The sequence below is a fragment of the Zosterops lateralis genome, assembly GCF_965231275.1.
Source record: "Zosterops lateralis genome assembly, chromosome: 33".
Taxonomy (NCBI): Eukaryota; Metazoa; Chordata; class Aves; order Passeriformes; family Zosteropidae; genus Zosterops; species Zosterops lateralis.
The window spans coordinates 2,655,586-2,680,870 of NC_139793.1; the positions used below are offsets into that span (position 1 = coordinate 2,655,586).

The window sequence follows — 25,285 nt, forward strand, 5'->3', positions numbered from 1 at the left end:
CGTGGATTGGTTGAGAGGGGTTAGCCCCGCCCTCTTGCTCGCTTCTGATTGGTTCACAGAGAAAGTGGCTTAGCCCCGTTGTGGCCACGCCTCCCCAACACGGGCAGCGCTGATTGGTCGTTGTTTCCGCTTGGCCACGCCCCATTCTGTTTCCTCCCCGCCACAGCGCGCGCTGATTGGTCCATCCTAACTTGGCCCCGCCTCCTTCCTTGCACCGGCTGTGATTGGTCCACCCCCTCCACCTTGGCTCCACCCTCTCGAAGATGCCCACTGATTGGTCCAGCCCTAAATATTAGCCCCGCCCCTTTCTTGCACCCGCTGATTGGTCCGTCTTCCAAACTTTAGCCCCGCCTCCTCCACAGCGCCCACTTTGATTGGTCCAATGCCTAAACCTCGGCCCCGCCCCTTCCCCAGAGCCCACTCTGATTGGTCCAACCTCTAAGCCCCGGCCCCACCCTCATGTAGCACCTGGTGATTGGTCCAGCCCCCAAATTTTGGCCCCGCCCCTTCCCCACCCCACGCTGTGATTGGTCCATCCCTAAACCTGAGCCCCGCCCACTCCTGGGCAGAGATTTTGGGTTTATTTTGATTTTTTGGGGATTTTTGGGGTTTTTATTGACACAACACGGACAATAAATAACGGGGGGAGGGGCAAAAGGGGGAGGGGCAAAAGGGGGAGGGGCAAAAGGGGGGAGGGGCAAAGGGGGAGGGGCTCCAGTTCGCGGGGGGGAGGGGAAAAGGGGCTGAGGTGGGGGAGGGGCTCCCGAGGGTTTTGGGGGATTTTTCCCCCCAAATTTTGGGGGATTTCCCTCCAATTTTGGGGATTTCTCTCTGATTTGGGGGATTTTTGTCCAATTTTTCATGACTTCTCCCCCAAATTTTTGCCATTTCTCCCCCAAATATTTGCAGATTTTCTCCCCCAAATTTCCCCATTTCTCCCCCAAAATTTTCCCATTTCACCCCCAAATATTTACAACTTCTCCCCCAAAATTCAGAGATTCCTCCCCCAAATTTTTTGAGATTTCTCCCCCAAATTTTTTGAGATTTCTCCCCCATTTTTTTCCCCATTTCTCCCCTAATTTTTTCTCAAAATATTTACAATTTCTCCCCCAAATTTTCCCACTTCTCCCTGAAATTTTTCCCATTTCACTCCCAAATTTTTTGAGATTTCTCCCCCAAATTTTTTGTGATTTCTCTCCCAATTTTTTCCCATTTCTCCCCCAAAATTCAGAGATTTTCTCCCCCAAATTTTCCCATTTCTCTCCCAAATTTTTTAGATTTCTCCCCCAAATTTTCCCATTTCTCCCCCAAAATTTTCCAACTTCTTCCCCAAATTTTTACAATTTCTCCTCTAATTTTTTTGAGATTTCTCCCCCAAATTTTCCCATTTCTCTCCCAAACTTTGAAACTTCTTCCCCAAATTTGGAGATTTCTCTCCCCAACTTTTATGACTTCTCCTCCAAATTTCTGGATTTTCTCTCCCAAATTTTCCCATTTCTCCTCCAAAATTTTTCCCATTTCTCCCCCAATTTTGGAGATTTCTCCCCCAAAATTCACAGTTTTTTTTCTCGGAATATTTACAATTTCTCCCCCAAATATTTACAATTTCTCCCCCAATTTTTCCCCACCCCTCCCCAATTTCCTGACCTTTTGGGATTTATTTTTCAGTTTCTGTCACTCGGTGAGGGGCAGGGGCAGGGGGGTCCCCGGGGCTCATCGAGCCTGTCCATTGGCCCATTTCTCCCCCAATTTTTTTTTTGCTTCTTCCCCAAATTTTTCCCATTTCTCCCCCAAATTTGGAGATTTCTCTCCCAAATATTTATAATTTCTCCCCCAAAATTCAGATTTCTCCCCAAAATATTTACAATTTCTCCCCCAAAATTCAGAGATTTGCTCCCCCAAATTTGGAGATTTCTCCCCCAAAATTCACAGGTTTTTTTTTCTCGGAATATTTACAACTTCTCCCCCATTTTTTTCCCATCTTCCCCTGTACCCCCAGGTATTTTTTAGGCTTCCTCACTCGGTGAGGGTCACGGGCAATGGGGGTCCCCGGGGGTCCCAGGGGGGGTCAGGGGTCACTCAGTCAGGGGCACGGGTAATGGGGGTCCCCGGGGGTCAGGGGTCACGGGCAGGGGGTCAGGGGTCACTTGGTGAGAGTCAGGGGTCACTCAGTCAGGGGCACGGGCAATGGGGGTCCCCGGGGGTCAGGGGTCACTCAGTGAGGGGCACGGGCAGGGGGGGTCCCCGGGGGTCCCAGGGGGGGTCAGGGGTCACTCAGTCAGGGGCACGGGCAGGGGGGGTCCCCGGGGGTCAGGGGTCCCGGGCAGGGGGTCAGGGGTCACAGGGGTCACTCAGTGAGGGGCACGGGCAATGGGGGTCCCCGGGGGTCATGGGCAGGGGGGTCCATGGGGGTCCCTGGGGGTCAGGGGTCACGGGCAGGGGGTCAGGGGTCACTCGGTGAGGGGCACAGGCAATGGGGGTCCCCGGGGGTCATGGGCAGGGGATCAGGGGTCACGGGCAGGCGGTCAGAGGTCACTCAGTCAGGGGCACAGGCAGGGGGGGTCAGGGGTCACAGGGGGGGTCAGGGGTCACAGGCAGGGGGTCAGGGGTCACGGGCAATGGGGGTCCCCGGGGGTCAGGGGTCACGGACAGGGGTCACAGGGGTCACTCAGTGAGGGGCACAGGCAATGGGGGTCCCCGGGGGTCAGGGGTCACGGGCAGGGGTCACTTGGTGAGAGTCAGGGGTCACTCGGTCAGGGGCACGGGCAATGGGGGTCAGGGGTCACGGGCAGGGTGTCAGGGGTCACTCAGTGAGGGGCACAGGCAGGGGGGGTCCCCGGGGGTCAGGGGTCACAGGGGTCACTCAGTCAGGGGCACGGGCAGGGGGGGTCCCCGGGGGTCAGGGGTCACAGGGGTCACTCAGTGAGGGGCACGGGCAGGGGGGGTCCCTGGGGGTCCCAGGGGGTCCCTGGGGGTCAGGGGTCACTCGGTGAGGGGCACGGGCAATGGGGGTCCCCGGGGGTCATCAAACCTGTCCATGGGGCGCAGGCGCAGCAGGAAGCCCCCCGCCAGCAGGAGCCCCCCCAGCAGGAGCCCCCCCGGGAGCAGCCCCATCCACGCCCCCGGCCCAAAGAACCCCGCGCAGTCCGAGGCCGCCCCGAAAACACCCCCGGACACGTTGAACCCCTGGATCTGCGGGGGAAGAGAGAAAAATAGTCAATTTGAATTTCCCCGAAATTTGGGGTGTTTTGGGGGTTTTTTGGGGTGTTTGGGGGTTATTTTGGGGTTATTTTTGGTAGTTTTAGGGTTATTTTTGGGGTGGTTTAGAGTTATTTTTGGGGTGTTTTGGGGTGTTTTAGGGTTATTTTGGGATGTTTTGGGGTTATTTTTGGGATGTTTTGGGGGGTGTTTTAGGGGTTATTTTGGGGTGTTTTAGGGTTTTTTTGGGGGTATTTTGGGTTATTTTGGGCTGTTTTAGGGTTATTTTGGGGGTGTTTTGGGGTGGTTTAGAGTTATTTTTGGGGTGTTTTAGGGTTGTTTTTGGGGTGTTTTGGGGGTGTTTTGGGCTGGTTTTTGGTTATTTTTGGGGTGTTCTGGGGGTTATTTTGGGGTGTTTTAGGGTTATTTTTGGGTGTTTTTGGGGGTGTTTTAGGGGTTATTTTGGGGTGTTTTAGAGGTTTTTTGGGTGATTTTTGGGGTGTTTTGGGGTGTTTTAGGGTTGTTTTTGGGGTGTTTTGGGCTGGTTTTTGGTTATTTTTGGGGTGTTTTGGGGCTTATTTTGAGGTGTTTTAAGGTAATTTTTGGGCTGTTTTAGGGTTATTTTTGGGATGTTTTGGAGGGTTTTTGGGATGTTTTAGGGTGATTTTTGGGGCGTTTTAGGGTTATTTTGGGGTGGTTTTGGGTGATTTTTGGGCTGGTTTGGGGCTGTTTTAGGGTTGTTTTTGGGATGCTTTGGGGTGTTCTGGGGGTGATTTTTGGGCTGGTTTGGGGCTGTTTTAGGGTTGTTTTTGGGGTGTTTTGGGGTGTTTTCGGGGATATTTTGGGGTGTTTTAGGGTTATTTTGGGGTCATTTAGGGTTATTTTTGGAATATTTTTGGGCTGGTTTTGGGTTATTTTTGGGGTGTTTTAGGGTTATTTTTGGAGTGTTTTTTATGTAATTTTTGGGGTGTTTTGGGGTTATTTTGGGGTCATTTAGGGTTATTTTTGGGGTTATTTCAGGGTATTTCTGAGGCTATTTCAGGTTATTTTTGGGGTTTGTTTTGGGGTTATTTTGGGGGTTATTTTGTGGTATTTTAGGGGTTATTTTTGGGGTGTTTCGGGGTGTTCCTGAGGTTATTTTGGGGTGTTTTAGGGTTATTTTTGGGGTGTTCCTGAGGTTATTTTGGGGGTTATTTTGGGGTGTTTTAGGGCCATTTGGGCTATTTTAGGGTATTTTAGGGTATTTTGGGCTGTTTTAGGGCTGTTTCAGGGCCATTTTGGATATTTTAGGGCCATTTTAGGGTCATTTATGGTATTTTAGGGGTGTTTGGGGCCATTTTGGGCTGTTTAGGGCTATTTTCGGGCTATTTTGGGGTATTTTAGGGCTATTTTACACCATTTTGGGGTGTTTTAGGGTATTTTTGGGCCGTTTTGGGGTGTTTTAGGGCTATTTAGGGTATTTTAGGGGTGTTTTGGACCATTTTGGGGTGTTTTAGGGCTATTTTAGGCCATTTTGGGGTGTTTTAGGGCCATTTTAGGGCTATTTTGGGCTGTTTTAGGGCTGTTTTGGGGCCGTTTTGGGGTGTTTTGGGGCAATTTCAGGGTGTTTTGGGGTATTTAGTGCTGTTTTGGGGCCATTTCAGGGTATTTTCGGGCCGTTTAGGGCTGTTTTCAGGGTATTTTGGGCCGTTTCCGGGTGTTTTTGGGGTATTTTGGGCCGTTTCCGGGTGTTTTTGGGGTATTTTGGGCCGTTTCTGGGTGTTTTTGGGGTATTTTGGGCCGTTTCCGGGTGTTTTTGGGGTATTTTGGGCCGTTTCCGGGTGTTTTTGGGGTATTTTGGGCCATTTCCGGGTGGTTTTGGTACCTGCAGGTCCGTCACCCGCAGCCGCCAGCGCTGGGTGGGCTCCAGGGGGGGGAGGGGCAGCAGGAGGGGCTCCAGGTCCCCGCAGCGCCAGCCCAGGGGGGAGGGGGCGGCCGCCCCCCGGAGCCTGAAGCGGGCGGGGGGAGAATCCCCCAGGGACAGCCCCAGCTCCTCCAGCCACGCCCAGGGACGGCCCGAGACGGGGAACCACGCGCGGCGCAGCAGGAACCTGAGAGAGGGACAAAAATGAGAAAAAAACCCCGAAAATAGCCCCAAAAAATGAGATTCCCAGCCCAACATAACCGCAAAAATGAGATTCCCAACCCAAAAAACCTCAAAATAACCCAAAAAATGAAATTTCTAGCACAAAATAACCCCAAAAAATGAGATCCCCGACCTGAGAAACCCCAAAAAAGAACTTCCTAGCTCAAAATAGCCCCAAAAAATGAGATTCTCGACCCAAAAATACCCCAAAATAGCCCCAAAAATGAAATTCCCAGCCCGAAATAACCCCAAAAATGAGATCCCAGACCCAAAAAAACCTCAAAATAGCTGCAAAAAATGAGACCCCCGACCTGAGAAACCCCAAAATAACCCCAAAAATGCAATTTCTAACCCAAAATAACCGAAAAAATGAGATCCTCACTCAAAATACCCCAAACATGAGATTCCCTGAGCCCAAAAACCTCAAAATAACCCCAAAAATGAGATTCCTGACCAAAGAAACCCAAAAAGGACCCAAAAAATGAAATCCTTGACCCAAAGAAACCCAAAATAGCCCCAAAAATGAATTTTCTAGCCCAAAATAACCCCAAAAAATGAGATCCCCAACCCAAAAAAACTCAAAATAGCCTCAAAAAATGAGATTTTTGACCTCAAAAATAACCCCAAAATAATCTCAAAAAAATGAGATTCCCTGATGCCAAAATAACCCCAAAAAATTCAATCCCCGACCCAAAAAAACTCAAAATAGCCCCAAAAATGAGATTTCTCCACCTGAGAAACTCAAAAATAACCCAAAAAATGAAATTCCCAGCCCAAAATAGCCCCAAAAAATGAGATCCCCGACCCAAAAAAACTCAAAATAACCCAAAAAATGAAATTTCTAGTACAAAATAACCCAAAAAATGAGATTCCCGACCAAAGAAACCCCAAAATAGCCTCAAAAATGAGATTCCTGACACAAAAAATGACCCAAAAAATGAGATGCCCAGGTGGAGAAACCCCAAAATAACCCAAAAATGAGATTCCTGACCCAAAATAACCCAAAAAAATGAGATTCCCGACCCAAAATAACCCAAAAAAATGAGATTCCCGACCCAAAAAACCTCAAAAAATGAAATTTCTAGTACAAAATAACCCCAAAAAATGAGATTCCTCCACCGAGAGGAATCCAAAAAATCCGAGAAACCCAAAACAGCCCCAAAAAATGAGATTCCCGACCAAAGAAACCCAAAAAACCCCTAAAAAATGAAATCACTGATCCCAAAAATACCCAAAATAGCCCCAAAAATGAGATCCCCGACCTGAGAAACCCCAAAAAAGAACTTCCCAGCCCAAAATAGCCCCAAAAAATGAGATTTCTGACCCAAAAAAACCCAAAATAGCCCCAAAAAATGAGATTCCCGACCCAAAAAACCCCCAAAATAGCCCCAAAAATGAGATTTCTGACCCAAAAAACCTCAAAATAGCCCCAAAAATGAGATTTCTGACCCAAAAAAACTCAAAATAGCCCCAAAAATGAGATTTCTGACCCAAAAAAACTCAAAATAGCCCCAAAAATGAGATTTCTGACCCAAAAAAACCCAAAATAGCCTCAAAAAAATGAGATTTCTCCACCTGAGAAACCCCAAAATAACCCCAAAAATGAGATTTCTGACCTGAGAAACCCCAAAATAACCCAAAAATGAGATTCCTGACCCAAAATAACCCCAAAAAATGAGATTCTTGACCCAAAAAAACCCAAAATAGCCCCAAAAAATGAAATCCCCAGCCCAAAATAACCCAAAAAATGAGATTTCTGCCCCTGAGAAACCCAAAAATAACCCCAAAGATGAGATCTCTGATCCCGAAAAGAACCAAAATAATCCCAAAAATGAAATCCCTGACCCAAAAATGGGATTCCCCAACCTAAAAAACCCAAAATAACCCAAAAAATGAGATTCCTGACATGAAAAATGATTCTAAAAATGAGATTCCCAACCTGAGAAACCCCAAAATAACCCAAAAAATGAGACCCTAAAAATCCCAAATAACCCTGGAAATGAAATCCTGACCCAAAATCCACCAAAATAACCCCAAAAGCCCCAAAAACCCCAAAAAAACCCCAAATCCACCCCCCAAAAAACCCAAAAAATCCCAAATTACATCCAAAAAAACCCCCCAAAATAACCAAAGAACCCCAAAAAAACCCAAAAAATCCCCCAAAAAACCCCAAATCCACCCCCTTACCCCAAAAACCTCAGAAAATCCCAAGTCCCACCCCCAAAAAAAACCCAAATCCCACCTAAAAGAGCCCAAAAAAATCTTCCCCAAAAAATCCAAAAAAACCCAAATTACACTCAAAAAAACCCCCCAAAAAAATCTTCCCAAAAATCCCCCAAAAAACCCCAAATTACACCCCAAAAAACCCCAAAAATTCTCCCCAAAAAAAACCCCAAATTACACCCAAAAAACCCCAAAAAATTCCCCCAAAAAACCCCAAATCCACCCCCTTACCCCCAAAAAACTCAGAAAATCCCAAGTCCCACCCCCCAAAAAACCCCCAAAAAACCCAAATCCCACCCAAAAAAACCCCCAAATTACACCCAAAAAATCCCCCCAAAAAAAACCCCAAAAACCCCAAAAAATCCCCCCCAAAAAATCCAAAAGAACCCAAATCCCACCCCAAAAAAACCAAAAAAATCTTCCCCAAAAAAACCAAAAAACCCCCAAATTACACCCAAAAAAACCAAAAAAAATCCCCCAAAAACCCCCCAAAAAACCCAAATCCCACCCAAAAAAACCCCAAAAAAATCTCCCCAAAAAAACCCCCAAAAAATCCCCGAAAAAACCCCAAATCCACCCCCTTACCCCCCAAAAAACTCAGAAAATCCCAAGTCCCACCCCCCAAAAAACCCCCAAAAAACCCAAATCCCACCCAAAAAAAACCCCCAAATTACACCCAAAAAATCCCCCCCAAAAAAACCCCAAAAACCCCAAAAAATCCCCCCCAAAAAATCCAAAAGAACCCAAATCCCACCCCAAAAAAACCAAAAAAATCTTCCCCAAAAAAACGAAAAAACCCCCAAATTACACCCAAAAAACCTCAAAAAAATCCCCAAAAAAACCCAAATCCCACCCAAAAAAACCCCAAAAAAAATCTCCCCCAAAAAAACCCCCAAATTACACCCAAAAACCCCCAAAAAATCCCCCCAAAAACCCCAAATCCACCCCCTTACCCCCAAAAAACTCAGAAAATCCCAAGTCCCACCCCCCAAAAAAACCCAAATCCCACCCCAAAAAAACCCAAAAAAACCCCAAATTACACCCAAAAAATCCCCCCCAAAAAAACCCCAAAAATCCCCCCCCAAAAAACCCCAAAAACTCCAAAAAATCCCCCCCAAAAAACCCCAAAAATCCCCCCCCAAAAACCCCAAAAACTCCAAAAAATCCCCCCCAAAAAAACCCCAAAAAATCCCCCCCAAAAATCCCCCCCAAAAAAACCCCAAATCCCACCCCAAAAAACCCAAAAAAATCTTCCCAAAAAAATCCAAAAACCCCCAAATTCACCCTCCTCACCCCCCTAAGGAAAAATCCCAAAAAAAACCCCAAAAAAACCCCAAATTCCCCCCAAAAAACCCCAAATCCCAAATGTTCTCACGTGATGTTGAGGGTCTCCCCAAACACGTCCGGGTATTTCAGCACAAACCTGGGGGACCCCAAAAATAACCCCAAATCACCCCAAAAAAACCCCAAATCACACCCAGGACCCCCCAAAACCCCCAAAATTTCACCCAGGACCCCAAAAATAACCCCAAATCACACCCAGGACCCCAAAACCCTCTGAGGACTCCCCCAAACCCCACCTGGGGATCCCCAAATCCCCCCCAGACCCCCCTGGCCTCGTGGGGGTTCCAGGAGGACCCTAAAACCCCCCCAGGACACACCCAAACCCCTCTGGGACCCCCCAAATCCTCCCCAAAGCCCCCAAGAACTTCCCCAAACCCCCCAAATTTCCCCAAAACCTCCCCAAATCCCTCTGGGACCCCCCAAATCCCCCCAAAACCCCCCCAAAGCCACCAGGCCTCGTGGGGGCTCCAGGAGGACCCCAAATCCCCCAATTTCCCTCCCAAATCCCCCTTAAATCCCCCCAAATCCCCCCCAAACTCCTCTGGGACCCCCCCAAACCCACTAGGCCTCATAGAGGGGCTCCAGGAGGATCCCCCCCAACTCCTCTGGGACCCCCCTGGACCCCCCCAAACCCCCCAAGAACTCCCCCAAACCCCCCAAATTTCCCCAAATCCCCCGCAAACCCACCTGGCCTCGTGGGGGCTCCAGGAGGACCCCAAAACCCCTCTGGGACCCCCCAAATCCCCCCAGGACCCCCCAAACCCACCTGGCCTTGTGGGGGCTCCAGGAGGACCCCCCTAAACCCATCTGGGACCCCCCAAATCTGCCCCAAAATCCTCTGGGACCCCCCAAACCCCCCCCCAGGATCCCCCTCAAACCCACCGGGCCTCATGGGGGCTCCATGAGGACCCCAAAACCCCAAATTTTTCCCCAAATCCCCCCCAAATTCCCCAGGATCCCCCCAAATCCCTCTGGGACACCCCAAAATCCCCCAAATCCCCCCCAAAACCCACCTGGCCTCGTGGGGGCTCCAGGAGGACCCCAAAACCCTCAACTCCTCCCCCAAATCCCCTTAAATCCCCCCAAACCCCTCTGAGACCCCCCAAATCTGCCCCAAACCCCTCTGGGACCCCCAAGGACCCCCCTAAACCACCTGGGACCCCCCCAAACCCACCTAAACTCGTGGGGGCTCCAGGAGGACCCCCCTAAACCCCTCTGGGACCCCTCAAATCCCCCCCAGACCCACCTGGCCTCGTGGGGGCTCCAGGAGGACCCCCCTAAACCCATCTGGGACCCCCCAAATCTGCCCCAAAATCCCCTGGGACCCCCCCAGACCCCTCTGGGACCCCTCAAATCCCCCCCAGACCCACCTGGCCTCGTGGGGGCTCCAGGAGGACCCCCCGGTGTCCACGGTGGCCCCGGGCCCGAAGGTTTGGGGGGTCAGGTCCCGGTGCCGCCCCCCGAACGTCACCGAGAGGTTCCGGGCCCAGAGCAGCATTTTGGGGTCCCCCTGGGGGGGCCAGCGCAGGGGGGGGGGCACCTCGGGGCCCTCCCCCTCCCCACGGGCCAGCAGGGAACGGTGGGGACCCCCAAAATCCAAGCCGAGACCCCCGGGGATGGGGGAGTCCTGTGGGGGGAGACGGGAAATGGGGAGAGTCAATTTGGGGAGGGGGGACCTGAAATCGGGGGAGAGACCCAAAAAATTGGGGAGGGGGAGTGGGAAATGACGGGGGGACCCCAAAATTTGGGGGAGAACACCAAAATTTGGGGGGAAAGACCCCTCTGGAGTGGGGGAAATGGGGGAAACCCCAAAATTTGGGGAGGGGAAATGGGAAATTGGAGGGGGGAGACCCCAAAATTGAGGAGGGGAAATGGGAAATGGGGGAGACCCCAAAATTTGGGAAAGGGGGAAAGTGAATTTGGGGAGGGAGGACCCCAAAACTGGGGCAGAGACCCTAAAACTGGGGAGGGGAAATGGGAAATGGGGGGGGAAACCCAAAAATTTGGGGGGAAAAGACCACCCTGGAATGGGGGAAATGGGGGAGACCCCAAAATTTGAGGAGGAGAAATGGGAAATGGGGGGGAGACCCCAAAATTGGGGAAAGGGAGAAAGTGAATTTGGGGAGGGGGGACCCCAAAATTGAGGGAGAGACCCCAAAAAAGGGGAAGGGGAGAAGGGGAGGAGAAGACCCCAAAATCTGGGGGGAGAGGAAATGGAGAGGTCACTCAGGGGTCACTCAGGGGTCAGTCTGGGGTCACCCATTGGTCACTCAGGGGTCACTGTGGGGTCACCCATTGGTCACTCAGGGGTCAGTTTGGGGGTCACCCGTTGGTCACTCAGGGGTCAGTTTGGGGTCACCCATTGGTCACTCAGGGGTCAGTGTGGGGGTCAGCCAGTGGTCACTCAGGGGTCAGTTTGGGGTCACCCGTTGGTCACTCAGGGGTCACTCAGGGGTCACCCAGTGGTCACTCAGGGGTCAGTGTGGGGTCACTCATTGGTCACTCAGGGGTCACCCATTGGTCACTCAGGGGTCACCCGTTGGTCACCCATTGGTCACCCATTGGTCACTCAGGGGTCAGTTTGGGGGTCACCCGTTGGTCACTCAGGGGTCACCCATTGGTCACTCAGGGGTCAGCTTGGGGTCACCCAGTGGTCACTCAGTGGTCACTCAGGGGTCACTGTGGGGTCACCCAGTGGTCACTCAGGGGTCAGTGTGGGGTCACTCATTGGTCACTCAGGGGTCACCCATTGGTCACTCAGGGGTCACTGTGGGGTCACCCTTTGGTCACTCAGTGGTCACCCAGTGGTCAGTCAGTGGTCACCCATTGGTCACTCAGGGGTCAGTCAGTGGTCACCCATTGGTCACTCAGGGGTCACTTGGGTCACTCAGTGGTCATCCAGGGGTCACTCATTGGTCACTCAGGGGTCAGTCTGGGGGTCACCACTGGTCACCCATTGGTCACTCAGGGGTCACTGTGGGGTCACTCAGGGGTCAGTTGGGGGTCACCCGTTGGTCACTCAGGGGTCACCCATTGGTCACCCGTTGGTCACCAGTGGTCACCAGTGGTCACCATTGGTCACTCAGGGGTCACTCACGCGGGCCCTGCGGGCGGTGAACAGCGCCGTGTACGGGACCTGCTCCTCCCGCAGCACCTGCAGCACCTCCCCCAGCACGGCGTCTGGGGGGCAAAATCACCCCAAATCACCCCAAAACTGCCCCAAAAACTGCCCCAAAACACCCCAAACCCACCCCCAGCACCTCCCCCAGCACGGCGTCTGGGGGGCAAAATCACCCCAAATCACCCCAAAAACTGCCCCAAAAACTGCCCCAAAACACCCCAAACTGACCCCCAGCACCTCCCCCAGCACGGCGTCTGGGGGGCAAAATCACCCAAAATTATCAAAAATCACCCCAAAACTGACCCAAAAACTGCCCCAAATCCACTCCAAATCCACCCCCAGCACCTCCCCCAGCACGGCGTCTGAGAGACCCAAAATCACCCCAAAATCACCCCAAAATCACCCAAAATCACCCCAAAAACTGCCCAAAAACTGCCACAAATCCACCCCCAGCACCTCCCCCAGCACGGCGTCTGGGGGGCAAAATCACCCCAAATCACCCCAAAACTGACCCAAAAACTGCCCCATAACACCCCAAACCCACCCCCAGCACCTCCCCCAGCACGGCGTCTGAGAGACCCAAAATTATCCAAAATTATCCAAAATCACCCCAAAAACACCCCAAACCCACCCCCAGCACCTCCCCCAGCACAGCGTCTGGGGGGCAAAATCACCCAAAATTATCAAAAATCACCCCAAAACTGACCCAAAAACTGCCCCAAATCCACTCCAAATCCACCCCCAGCACCTCCCCCAGCACGGCGTCTGAGAGACCCAAAATCACCCCAAAATCACCCCAAAATCACCCAAAATCACCCCAAAAACTGCCCAAAAACTGCCACAAATCCACCCCCAGCACCTCCCCCAGCACGGCGTCTGGGGGGTAAAATCACCCAAAATCACCCCAAAACTGACCCAAAAACAACCCAAAACTGACCCCCAGCACCTCCCCCAGCACGGCGTCTGAGAGACCCAAAATTATCCAAAATCACCCCAAAAACTGCCCCAAAACACCCCAAACCCACCCCCAGCACCTCCCCCAGCACGGCGTCTGGGAGACCCAAAATTATCCAAAATCACCCCAAAAACACCCCAAACCCACCCCCAGCACCTCCCCCAGCACGGCGTCTGGGGGGCAAAATCACCCAAAATCACCCAAAATCACCCAAAATCACCCCAAAAACTGCCACAAATCCACCCCCAGCACCTGCCCCAGCACGGCGTCTGGGGGGCAAAATCACCCAAAATCACCCAAAATCACCCCAAAAACTGCCCCAAAATCCCACAAATCCACCCCCAAAACTGTCCCAAACCCTGCCCCAAAATCTCCTAAATCCACCCCAAAACCTACCCCAAATCCAACCCAAAATCTGCCCCCAAATCCACCCCAAAATCCCCCAAACCAACCCCAAAAACTACCCCAAACCCACCCCAAAATCTTCCAAATTCACCCCAAAAAATTGCCCCAAAATCTCCCAAATTTCCCCAAATCCTGCCCCATCCCAGTCCCTGTCCCAGTCCCTCCCAGTTTGATCCCAGTTTGACCCCAGTGCCCCCAGTGCCCCCAGTCTCACCGTTACTGGTCAGGGCCTCCCTGGGTCCCATCAGGCTGGAGCTGGGGGGAGAGGGGACACTCAGGGGGGTCCTATAGGGCACAGGGGTCCCTATGGGGTCCTGTGGGGCAGAGGAAGCTCTATGGGGTTCCTATGGGGCCCATATGGGGCACAGGGGTCCTGTGGGGTCCCTATGGGGTCCCTACGGGGCAGAGGAAGCTCTATGGGTTCCGTATTGGGTCTCTATGAGGCACAGGGGTCCCTATGGGGTCCCTATGGGGCAGGAGAAGTTCTATGGGGTCCCTATGGGGTCCCTATGGGGCAGGGGGAGCTCTATGGGGTCCCTATAGGGCAGGGGAAGCTCTATGGGGTCCCTATGGGGCACAGGGGTCCCTATGGGGTCCCTATGGGGCAGGGGGAGCTCTATGGGGGCCCTATGGGGCACAGGGGTCCCTATGGGGTCCCTATGGGGAGCTCTGTGGAGTCCCTGGGGGTCCCTATAGGGCAGGGGGAGTTGTATGGGGACCCTATGGGGTACAGGGGTCCTTATGGGGTCCCTATGGGGTCCCTATGGGGCAGGGGAAGCTCTATGGGGTCCCTATGGGGCACAGGGGCCCTTATGGGGTCCCTATGGGGTCTCTATGGGGCAGGGGAAGCTCTATGGGGTCTCTATGGGGTCCCCATGAGGCACAGGAGTCCCTATGGGGTCCCTATGGGGCAGGAGGAGCTCTATGGGTCCCTATGGGGTCCCTAAGGGGCACAGGGGCCCTTATGGGGTCGCTATGGGGTCTCTATGGGGCAGGAGGAGCTCTGTGGGGTCTCTATGGTGTCCCCATGGGGCAGGGAAACTCTATGGGGTCCCTATGGGGCAGGGGGAGCTCTATGGGGTCACTATGGGGTCACTGTGGGGTCACTATGGGGTCACTGTGGGGTCACTGAGGGGTCACTGTGGGGTCACTATGGGATCTCTATGGGGTCACTGTGGGGTCTCTATGGGGTCACTGTGGGGTCACTATGGGGTCACTGAGGGGTCACTGTGGGGTCACTGAGGGGTCACTGTGGGGTCACTGTGGGGTCACTGTGGGATCTCTATGGGGTCACTGTGGGGTCACTATGGGGTCACTGTGGGGTCACTGAGGGGTCACTGAGGGGTCACTGTGGGGTCACTATGGGGTCACTGTGGGGTCACTGTGGGGTCACTATGAGGTCACTATGGGGTCACTGAGGGGTCACTGAGGGGTCACTGTGGGGTCACTGTGGGGTCACTGTGGGATCTCTATGGGGTCACTGTGGGGTCACTCACCGGCTGTGGGGCAGCCCCACCAGCAGCAGGGTGGGCTCTACGGGGTCTCTCTCGGCCTCGCTCCTGTTGAGCCTCAGCCCCCCCAGGGCCCCCCCGGGCAGGCTCAGGGGGGGAGGGGCGCCCAGGGCCCTCTGCAGGGTCAGGGGCAGCGCGGCCGCAGCGGCTCCGGCCACCGAGGGGATGGTCAGTGCTGACCCCGCTGACCGCAGGGCGTCCTGTACAGACAGGGACCATAAAACACCCCAAATCCACCCCAAATCACCCCAAATCCCACCGAGGGGATGGTCAGCGCTGACCCCGCTGACCGCAGGGCGTCCTATGGGACAGGAACCATAAAACACCCCAAATCCACCCCAAATCACCCCAAATCCCACCGAGGGGATGGTCAGCGCTGACCCCGCTGACCGCAGGGCGTCCTGTACAGACAGGGACCATAAAATACAAAAAATCACCCCAAATCCCACCGAGGGGATGGTCAGCACTGACCCCGCTGACCGCAGGGCGTCCTGCAGGGGTGGGAACCATAAAACACCCCAAATCCACCCCAAATCACCCCAAATCCCACCGAGGGGATGGTCAGCGCTGACCCCGCTGACCGCAGGGCGTCCTGCAGGGATGGGAACCATAAAACACTCCAAATCCACCCCAAAATAACCTCAAAAAATGCAAAAATCCCCACAAAATCACCCCCAGGACCCCCCCGGCTCCTCCCCCACCCCCAGAGCCCCTCCCCCACCCCGATGTGGCTCCTCCCCTTTGCCACTCCCAGTTTGGCCCCTCCCCCTGATCCCTCCCCCTTCCTGAGGCTCCTTCCCATTAGCCCCTCCCCCACCCCACAGTGCCCTGCCCCCACTCCACGGCCCCTCCCCCTCCCTGGCCCCTCCCCTTTCCCCCTCCCCCACCCTTTGCCCCTCCCTTTTCCCCTCCCCATTGGCCCCTCCCCCACCCTGGCCCCGCCCCTTTTCCCCTCCCCCACCTGCAGTCTGGGGAAGGCCCCGGTTGGTTCATTCCCGAAGACGCCCCCGAAGGCCGTGAAATCCTCCAATGACAGCTGGGGGCGGGGCCAAGGTTAAAGGGGGCGGGGCCACGGTCAGAGGAGGCGGAGCCAAGGTCACAGGGGCGGAGCCAATGGCACAGGGGGCGGGGCCAATGGCACAGGGGGCGGGGCCACATAGAGGGGGTGGGGCCAAGGGCAATGGGGCAGAGCCAATGTTAAAGGGGTGTGGCCAAGGGCACAGGGGGTGTGGCCAAGGGCACATAGAGGGGTGTGGCCAAGGGCACATAGAGGGGTGTGGCCAATGGCACAGGGGGTGTGGCCAATGGCACAGGGGGTGGGGCCAAGGGCACGGGGGTGTGGCCAAAGGCACAGGGGGCGTGGCCAAGGGCACAGGGGGTGTGGCCAAGGGCACAGGGGGTGGGGCCAAGGGCACGGGGGGTGTGGCCAAAGGCACAGGGGGCGTGGCCAAGGGCACAGGGGGTGTGGCCAAAGGCACGGGGGGTGTGTCAAGGGCACAGGGGGTGTGGCCAAGGGCACAGGGGGTGTGTCAAGGGCACAGGGGGTGGCCAAGGGCACAGGGGGTGTGGCCAAAGGCACGGGGGGTGTGTCAAGGGCACAGGGGGTGTGGCCAAGGGCACGGGGGGTGGGGCCAAAGGCACGGGGGGTGTGTCAAGGGCACAGGGGGTGTGGCCAAGGGCACGGGGGGTGGGGCCAAGGGCACAGGGGGTGGGGCCAAGGGCACAGGGGGTGGGGCCAAAGGCACAGGGGGTGTGGCCAAGGGCACAGGGGGTGGGGCCACATAGAGGGGGTGGGGCCAAGGGCAATGGGGCAGAGCCAATGTTAAAGGGGCGTGGCCAAGGGCACAGGGGGTGTGGCCAAGGGCACAGGGGGTGTGGCCAAAGGCACAGGGGGTGTGGCCAAAGGCACAGGGGGTGTGGCCAAGGGCACGGGGGGTGTGGCCAAAGGTCAAAGGGGGTGTGGCCAAAGGTCAAAGGGCAGGGCCAAGGTTAAAGGGGCGGGACCAAGGGCACGGGGGGTGTGGCCAAGGGCACAGGGGGTGTGGCCAAAGGCACAGGGGGTGTGGCCAAGGGCACAGGGGGTGTGGCCAAGGGCACAGGGGGTGTGGCCAAAGGTCAAAGGGCAGGGCCAAGGTTAAAGGGGCGGGACCAATGGCACGGGGGCAAAGCCAAAGGGGCAGGGAAATGTCACAGGGTGGGGCAAAGCTCACAGGGGGCGGGGCCAAGGGTGCAGGGGGCGGGGCCACAAGGGAGGGGGAGGGGCCACAAGGGAAGGGAACTCATCAAGGAGGGGGAGGGGCTTTTTTGAGAAATTTTTGGTGTTTTTTTGAGAGATTTGGAGAATTTTAAATGGGTTTTTTTTAAGAATTTTGGGGGTTTTTTTGACATTTTTGGTGGGGTTTGGGGTGTTTTTTCAGGGTTTTTTGGGGGATTTTTTTAGTGATTTTCGAGGCATTTTTGGTGGGATTTTTTGAGGGATTTTTTAATGATTTTAGGATATTTTTGGGATATTTTTGGGATATTTTTGGGATATTTTTGGGGTTATTTTTGCCCACCTGGTCCTGCAGGAAGAGCAGCACTGACCGGGGCAGATTCAGAAAAGGATTTTTGAGTAATTTTTTTTAGGGTTTTTTAAGAAATTTTTGGTGTTTTTTTGAGGGGTTTGGAAGGGATTTGTTTGGATTTTTTTTTTTAGGGGTCTTGGAGATTTTTTTTATTTTTTGGGGGATTTTTGGGGTTTTTTTGGAGGTTTTTTTTAGGATTTTTTTCAGTTTTTTTGGAGGTTTTTGGAATGGTTTTTGTGGCATTTTTGGTGGGATTTTTTGAGGGATTTTTGGGATATTTTTGGGCTATTTTTGGGCTATTTTTTGGGGTTATTTTTGCCCACCTGGTCCTGCAGGAAGAGCAGCACTGACCGGGGCAGGTTCAGGAGGGGATTTTTGGGTCATTTTTGATTTATTTTTTTAGTTTTTTTTGAGAAATTTTTGGTGTTTTTTTGAGAGGTTTGGAGAATTTTAAATGTGTTTTTTTTAAGAATTTTGGGGGTTTTTTTGACATTTTTGGTGGGTTTTGGGGTGTTTTTTCAGGGTTTTTTGGGGGGTTTTTTTAGTGATTTTCGAGGCATTTTTGGTGGGATTTTTTGAGGGATTTTTGGGTGGTTTTGGGATATTTTTGGGATATTTTTGGGATATTTTTGGGATATTTTTGGGTCAATTTTGGGTTATTTTTGCCCACCTGGTCCTGCAGGAAGAGCAGCACTGACCGGGGCAGATTCAGAAAAGGATTTTTGAGTAATTTTTTTTAGGGTTTGTTAAGAAATTTTTGGTGTTTTTTTGAGGGGTTTGGAAGGGGTTTGTCAGGATTTTTTTTTTTAGGGGTTTTGGAGGGTTTTTTTTATTTTGGGGGTTTTTTGGAGTTTTTTTAGGTTTTTTTGAGAAATTTTTGGTGTTTTTTTGAGAGTTTTGGAGAATTTTAAATGGGTTTTTTTTAAGAATTTTGGGGGGTTTTTTTGACATTTTTGGTGGTTTTTGGGGTGTTTTTTCAGGGTTTTTTGGGGGTTTTTTTTTAGTGATTTTCGAGGCATTTTTGGTGGGATTTTTTGAGGGATTTTTAGGATATTTTTGGGATATTTTTGGGTCAATTTTGGGTTATCTTTGCCCACCTGGTCCTGCAGGAAGAGCAGCACTGACCGGGGCAGGTTCAGAAAAGGATTTTTGAGTAATTTTTTTTAGGGTTTTTTAAGAAATTTTTGGTGTTTTTTTGAGGGGTTTGGAAGGGGTTTGTTTGGATTTTTTTTTTTTTTAGGGGTCTTGGAGATTTTTTTTTATTTTTTGGGGGATTTTTGGGGATTTTTGGAGGGTTTTTTTAGGATTTTTTTCAGGTTTTTTGGAGGTTTTTGGAATGGTTTTTGTGGGATTTTTGGCGGGATTTTTTGAGGGATTTTTGGGATATTTTTGGGATATTTCTGGGCTATTTTTGGGGTTATTTTTGCCCACCTGGTCCTGCAGGAAGAGCAGCACTGACCGGGGCAGGTTCAGGAGGGGATTTTTGGGTCATTTTTGATTTATTTTTTTAGTTTTTTTTGAGAAATTTTTGGTGTTTTTTTGAGAGATTTGGAGAATTTTAAATGGGATTTTTTAAAGAATTTTGGGGGTTTTTTTGACATTTTTGGTGGTTTTTGGGGTGTTTTTTCAGGGTTTTTTGGAGGGTTTTTTTAGTGATTTTCGAGGCATTTTTGGCGGGATTTTTTGAGGGATTTTTGGGATATTTTTGGGCTATTTTTGGGCTATTTTTGGGGTTATTTTTGCCCACCTGGTCCTGCAGGAAGAGCAGCACGGTCCTGGGCCCCGCCCTCAGCCCCGGCTCCAGCAGCTGCTGCAGCTCCGGCCCCGCCAGCACCGAGCCCGCCCCGAGGGGCTGCCCCGGCCACAGGGACCTGGGGGAAAATAAACCTAAAATCAGCTTCAGGGAAACCAAAATCAGCCTCAGGGAACCCAAAATCAGCCACAGGGAATCCAAAAACAGCCACAGGGACCTGGGGGGGAAAATAAACCTAAAATCAGCTTCAGGGACCCAAAAACCTGCCCGCCCCGAGGGGCTGCCCCGGCCACAGGGACCTGGGGGAAAATAAACCTAAAATCAGCTTCAGGGACCCAAAAACAGCCACAGGGACCTGGGGGGAAAATAAACCTAAAATCAGCTTCAGGGAAACCAAAAACAGCCACAGGGAAACCAAAAACAGCCACAGGGAAACCAAAAACCAGCCTGCCCCGGCCACAGGGACCTGGGGGGAAAATAAACCTAAAATCAGCCTCAGGGACTCAAAAACAGCCACAGGGACCTGGGAAAAAAATAAAATAAAATAAAATAACACAAAATCAGCTACAGACAGTCCAAAAATAGACACAGGGAACCCAAAATGAGCCACAGGGAGCCCAAAATGGGCCTCAGAGAGTCCAAAATCACCCAGAGGGACCTGAAGGGACAAAAGGGACCCCAAAATCAGCCTGGGGGACCTAAAATGGGCCTGGGGAATCCAAAACCAGCTACAGGGATCCAAAATCAGCCACAGGGACCTGGGGGGGGGAAAATACCCAAAATCAGCCTCAGGGAAACCAAAAACAGCCACAGGGAACCCAAAATGGGCCTGGGAAATCCAAAATGAGCCTCAGAGACCCCAAAATCAGCTGGGGACACCAAAATGGGCCTGGGGATCCCAAAAACAGCCACAGGGACCCCAAAATCACCCACAGGGATCTGTGGGGGGCAAAAGAGACCCCAAAATCAGCCTGGGGACCCCAAAAACAGCCTCAGGGAACCCAAAATCCTGCCTGCCCCGGCCACAGGGACCTGGGGGGGAAATAAACCTAAAATCAGCTTCAGGGACTCAAAAACAGCCTCAGGGAACCCAAAATCAGCCACAGGGAATCCAAAAACAGCCACAGGGAACCCAAAAACAGCCACAGGGAACCCAAAATCAGCCTGGGGACCCCAAAAACAGCCTCAGGGAACCCAAAATCCTGCCTGCCCCGGCCACAGGGACCTGGGGGGGAAAATAAACCTAAAATCAGCTTCAGGGACTCCAAAACAGCCACAGGGACCTGGGAAAAAAATAAAATAAAATAAAAAACACAAAATCAGCTCCAGACAGTCCAAAAATAGGCACAGGGAACCCAAAATGAGCCACAGGGAGCCCAAAATGGGCCTCAGAGAGCCCAAAATCACCCAGAGGGACCTGAAGGGACAAAAGGGACCCCAAAATCAGCCTGGGGGACCTAAAATGGGCCTGGGGAATCCAAAACCAGCTACAGGGATCCAAAATCAGCCACAGGGACCTGGGGGGGAAAAAATACCCAAAATCAGCCTCAGGGAAACCAAAAACAGCCACAGGGAACCCAAAATGGGCCTGGGAAATCCAAAATGAGCCTCAGAGACCCCAAAATCAGCTGGGGACACCAAAATGGGCCTGGGGATCCCAAAAACAGCCACAGGGACCCCAAAATCACCCACAGGGATCTGTGGGGGGCAAAAGAGACCCCAAAATCAGCCTGGGGACCCCAAAAACAGCCACAGGGAACCCAAAATCCTGCCTGCCCCGGCCACAGGGACCTGGGGGGGAAAATAAACCTAAAATCAGCCTCAGGGACTCCAAAAACAGCCACAGGGAACCCAAAATGGGCCTGGGGAACCCAAAATCAGCCACAGGGATCTGTGGGGGGCAAAAGAGACCCCAAAATCAGCCTGGGGACCCCAAAAACAGCCTCAGGGAACCCAAAACCTGCCACAGAGACCCCAAAATCAGCCAATGGAACCCAAAATGAGCCTGGGGACCCCAAAAACAGCCACAGGGACCTGGGGAGGGAAAAAAATCCCAAAATCAGCCTCAGGGAGCCCAAAAACAGCCTGGGGAACCCAAAATCAGCCACAGGGACCTGGGGGGGAGAAAACACACAAAAATCAGCCTCAGGGAGCCCAAAAACAGCCTCAGGGAACCCAAAATGGGCCTGGGGATGCCAAAATGAGCCTCAGAGACCCCAAAATCAGCCAAGGGAACCCAAAAATCAGCCTGGGAAATCCAAAATCAGCCTCGGGGATCCCAAAATGAGACTGAGGAACCCAAAATCACCTACAGGGACCTGGGGGAGGGAAAGGGACCCCAAAATGGGCCTGGGGACCCCAAAACCAGCCACAGGGACCCAAAACCAGCCTGGGGAACCCAAAATGAGCTTTAGAGACCCCAAAATCAGCCAGGGGAACCCAAAAACAGCCAAGGGAAAACAAAATGAGCTTTAGAGACCCCAAAATCAGCCAGGGGAACCCAAAATGAGCCCGAGGAACCCAAAACGGGCCTGGGGAACCCAAAATGAGCTTTAGAGACCCCAAAATCAACCAGGGGAACCCAAAAACAGCCAAGGGAAAACAAAATGAGCCTGAGGAACCCAAAATCACCCAGAGAGTTCCCAAAATTCATCCAGGGGGCCCCAAAATCACCCGAGGGGCCCCAAAAACACACACAGAGACCTGAGGAGGGCAAAGATGAACCCAAAATGAGCCTCAGAGACCCCAAAACCACCCAGAGAGACCCAAAAATCCTCCTAAAGAGCCCCAAAACCACCCAGAGACACCAAATATCACCCAGGGACCCCAAATATCCCCTCAAAGAGCCCCAAACATCACCCAGGGACCCCAAAATCCCCCCCAGAGAGACCCTAAAACTACCTGGAGACCCCAAAACCACCCAGAGACATCAAAAAATCCCTCAGAGACCCCAAAAATTCCCCTCAAATCTCCCCCAAAACGGCCCCGAGCCCCCAAAAAAATCACCTCAGGGCCTTTCAGAGCCTGAAAATTCCCTCAAATATCCCAAAAAATGGCCCCGACCCCCCCAAAAAATCCCTCAAGGAGTCTCAGAGCCTCAAAATTCCCTGAAATATCCCCAAAAAAAGACCCCGAGCCTCATCAAAACTCCCTTCAGGGCTTTTTGAGGCCCCTCAGAGCCCCAAAATTCCCTCAAATCTCCCCAAAAAGGGTCCCAAGCCCCTCAAAAATCCCCTCAGGGTCTCTCAGAGCCTCAAAATTCCCTCAAATTTCCCTTCAAAGGGCTCGAGACTCCCCAAAACTCCCCTGAGGGCTTTTTGAGGGCCCTCAGAGCCCCAAAATTCCCTCAAATCCCCCCCAAAAAACGACCCCGAGCCTCACCAAAACTCCCTTCAGGGCTTTTTGAGGCCCCTCAGAGCCCCAAAATCCCCTCGACCCATTCAAACCTCCCCAAAAAAAGGCCTCGAGCCCCTCAAAAATCATCTCAGGGTCTTTCAGAGCCTGAAAATTCCCTCAAATCTCCCCAAAAGAGGCTCCGAGACCCCCAAAAATCCCCTCAGGGCCTCTCAGAGCCTCAAAATCCCCTCAAATCTCCTTAAAACGGCCCCGAGCCTCAACCAAAACTCCTCTCAGGGCTTTTTGAGGCTTCTCAAAACCCCAAAATTCCCTCAAATCTCCCCAAAAACGGCCCCGGCTCCCCAGAACATCCCTCAGGGCCTCGCAGAGCCCCCAAATTCCCTCAAATTTCCCTAAAAACAGACCCGAACCCTTCAAAACTCCCCTCAGGCCTCTCGGAGCCCCTAAATCCCCTCAGCCCATTCAAACCTCCCAAAAAAAAGGCCCCGAGCCCCTCAAAAAATCCCCTCAGGGCCTCGCAGAGCCCCCAAATCCCCTCAGACTTCCCTACAAAGGGCTCGAGACCCCCCAAAAACCCCCTCAGGCCTCTCAGATCCTCCAAATCCCCTCAGATCTCCCTAAAGAAAACCCTGAACTCCCCTCCCAAAAAACCCCCCAAACCCTCCCGGGTGCCCCCGGAGCCCCCGGAGCCCCGTCCCGCCCGGTCTCTCACCGCTCGGTGCTCCAGACCAGCAGCGGGACGTTCCCGGCGGCGGCGGCGGCGGCGGGTCCCGGGCCCGGAGCGATGGCGGCCAGAGCGGCCCCCAGCGCCCACAGCGCCGCCGCCATCTTGCCCCACCGCCGGCAGCCGCCGTGACGTCACGGCGCGTAACGGTGACGTCACGGCGTACGGGGTGTGTGATGTGAGGCCACGCCCCCTCGTGGCTATGGCCCCTCCCCTTTTAAAAAAAAGTTGATGTGGCCCCGCCCCTTTTTTCCTGATGTGTCCCGCCCTCTCATCAATGTGGCTCCGCCCCCTCCCTGTGTGGCCCCGCCCACTCCTCCATGTGGTCCCGCCCTCTTTTTTTTCTTTTAAATCGATGTGGCCTCCGCCCCTTTTTAAAAATCGATGTGGTCCCGCCCCCTTTCTCGATGTGGCCCCGCCTCCTTTTAAATCGATGTAGCCCCACCCCTTTAAAAAATTAGATGTGGCCCCGCCCCCTTTTTATCGATGTGGTCCCGCCCCTTTCCCGATGTGGCCCCGCCCCCTTTCCCGATGTGGCTCCGCCCCTTTTTATTAGATGTGGGCCCGCCCCCTTTTTATCTATGTGGTCCCGCCCTCTTTAAAAAAAACCGACGTGGGCCCCGCCCCCTTTTATTGATGTGGCCCCACCCCCTTTCCCCGATGTGACCACGCCCCTTTTCCCCAATGTGGCCCTGCCCTCTTCTCCCGTTGTGGCCCCGCCCCTTTTTTCCCGCTGTGGCCCCGCCCCCTCCCCCGATGTGGCCCCGCCCCTTTCCCCGATGTGACCCCGCCCCTTTTCAATCGATGTGGCCCCGCCCCTTTTCCCGACGTGGCCCCGCCCCTTTTTCCCCGATGTGGCCCCGCCCCTTTCCCCGATGTGGCCATGCCCCTTTTCTCGATGTGGCCCCGCCCCTTTTCGATGTGGCCCCGCCCCCTTTTCCGATGTGGCTCCGCCCCCTTTTCCGTTTTTGGCCCCGCCCCTTTTCCGATGTGGCCCCGCCCCCTCCCGGGACCCGCCAAAATCGCCTCAGGTAAATTTTTTCCGAAAATCCACAGAGAAATGACCCAAAATCTCCTCAGAGAGCCCCAAAAATCCCTTCCAGGAGCCCCAAAACTCCCCGGAGAGACCCCAAAATCCACCGGGGCCCCAAAATCCCCTCAGGGAATTTTTTTCCGAAAATTCAGCGAGAAATGGCCCAAAAATCCCCTCAGAGAGGCCCAAAAATCCCCAAAAATCCAGCGAGAAAGGGCCCCAAAATCCCCTCAAAAAGCCCCAAAATTCCACTGAGAAATGGCCCAAAAATCCTCTCAGAGATTCCCAAAAATCCACCGAGAAATTGTTAAAAAAGCCCCTCAGGGATTTCCAAAAATCCACCGAGAAATGGCCCAAAAATCCCCTCAGAGAACTCAAAAAAATCCCTTCTATTTTCCTCTTATTTTTCCTAATTTTCCCCTATTTTTTTCCTAATTTTTCCTTATTTTTCCCCTTATTTTCCCCTCATTTTTCCCTTATTCCCTTTTTTTCCCTCTTCCCTATTTTCCCCCTATTTTCTCCTTATTTTCCCTATTTTTTCCTATTTTTTCCCATTTTTTCTCCATTTCCCCCCCATTTTTCCTTTATTCCCCCTCTTTTCCCCCATTCTCTCTATTTTTCCTGTTTTCCTCTATTTTCTCTATTTTTTCTCTATTTTTTTCTCTATTTTTTCTCTATTTTTTCTCTATTTTTCTTTATTTTCTCTATTTTTCTCTTATTATTCCCTATTTTCCCTTATTTTACCCTAATTTTTCCTTATTTTTTCTCTATTTTCGCCTGTTTTCCTCTATTTTCTGTATTTTCCCCTCTTTTCCCCCATTTTCTCTATTTTCCTTAATTTTCCCCCAATATTCCCCTATTTTTTCTCTATTTTTCTCCCATTTTCCCTGATCCTCCCTTTTTCCTCATTTTCCCCCTTTTTCCCCTTTTCCTCTATTTTTTCTCTATTTCCCCCCATTTTCACCCTATTCC

The 25,285-nt window shown here is 52.6% G+C and overlaps 1 protein-coding gene across 1 annotated transcript; it reads right to left on the reverse strand.

Annotated features, from left to right (window-relative positions):
* Window positions 1-2,864: 2,864 nt before the first annotated feature.
* Window positions 2,865-23,384, reverse strand: LOC310921236 (V-type proton ATPase subunit S1-like; the record flags this gene model as incomplete). Its single annotated transcript, XM_083881347.1, has 10 exons — window positions 2,865-3,192; window positions 5,063-5,288; window positions 8,922-8,969; window positions 10,261-10,517; window positions 11,988-12,070; window positions 13,586-13,626; window positions 14,868-15,082; window positions 15,844-15,918; window positions 19,194-19,317; window positions 23,269-23,384. The coding sequence occupies 10 exons, from the start codon at window positions 23,382-23,384 to the stop codon at window positions 2,983-2,985; spliced, it is 1,395 nt and encodes a 464-aa protein (XP_083737473.1). The 3' UTR covers window positions 2,865-2,982.
* Window positions 23,385-25,285: the final 1,901 nt, after the last annotated feature.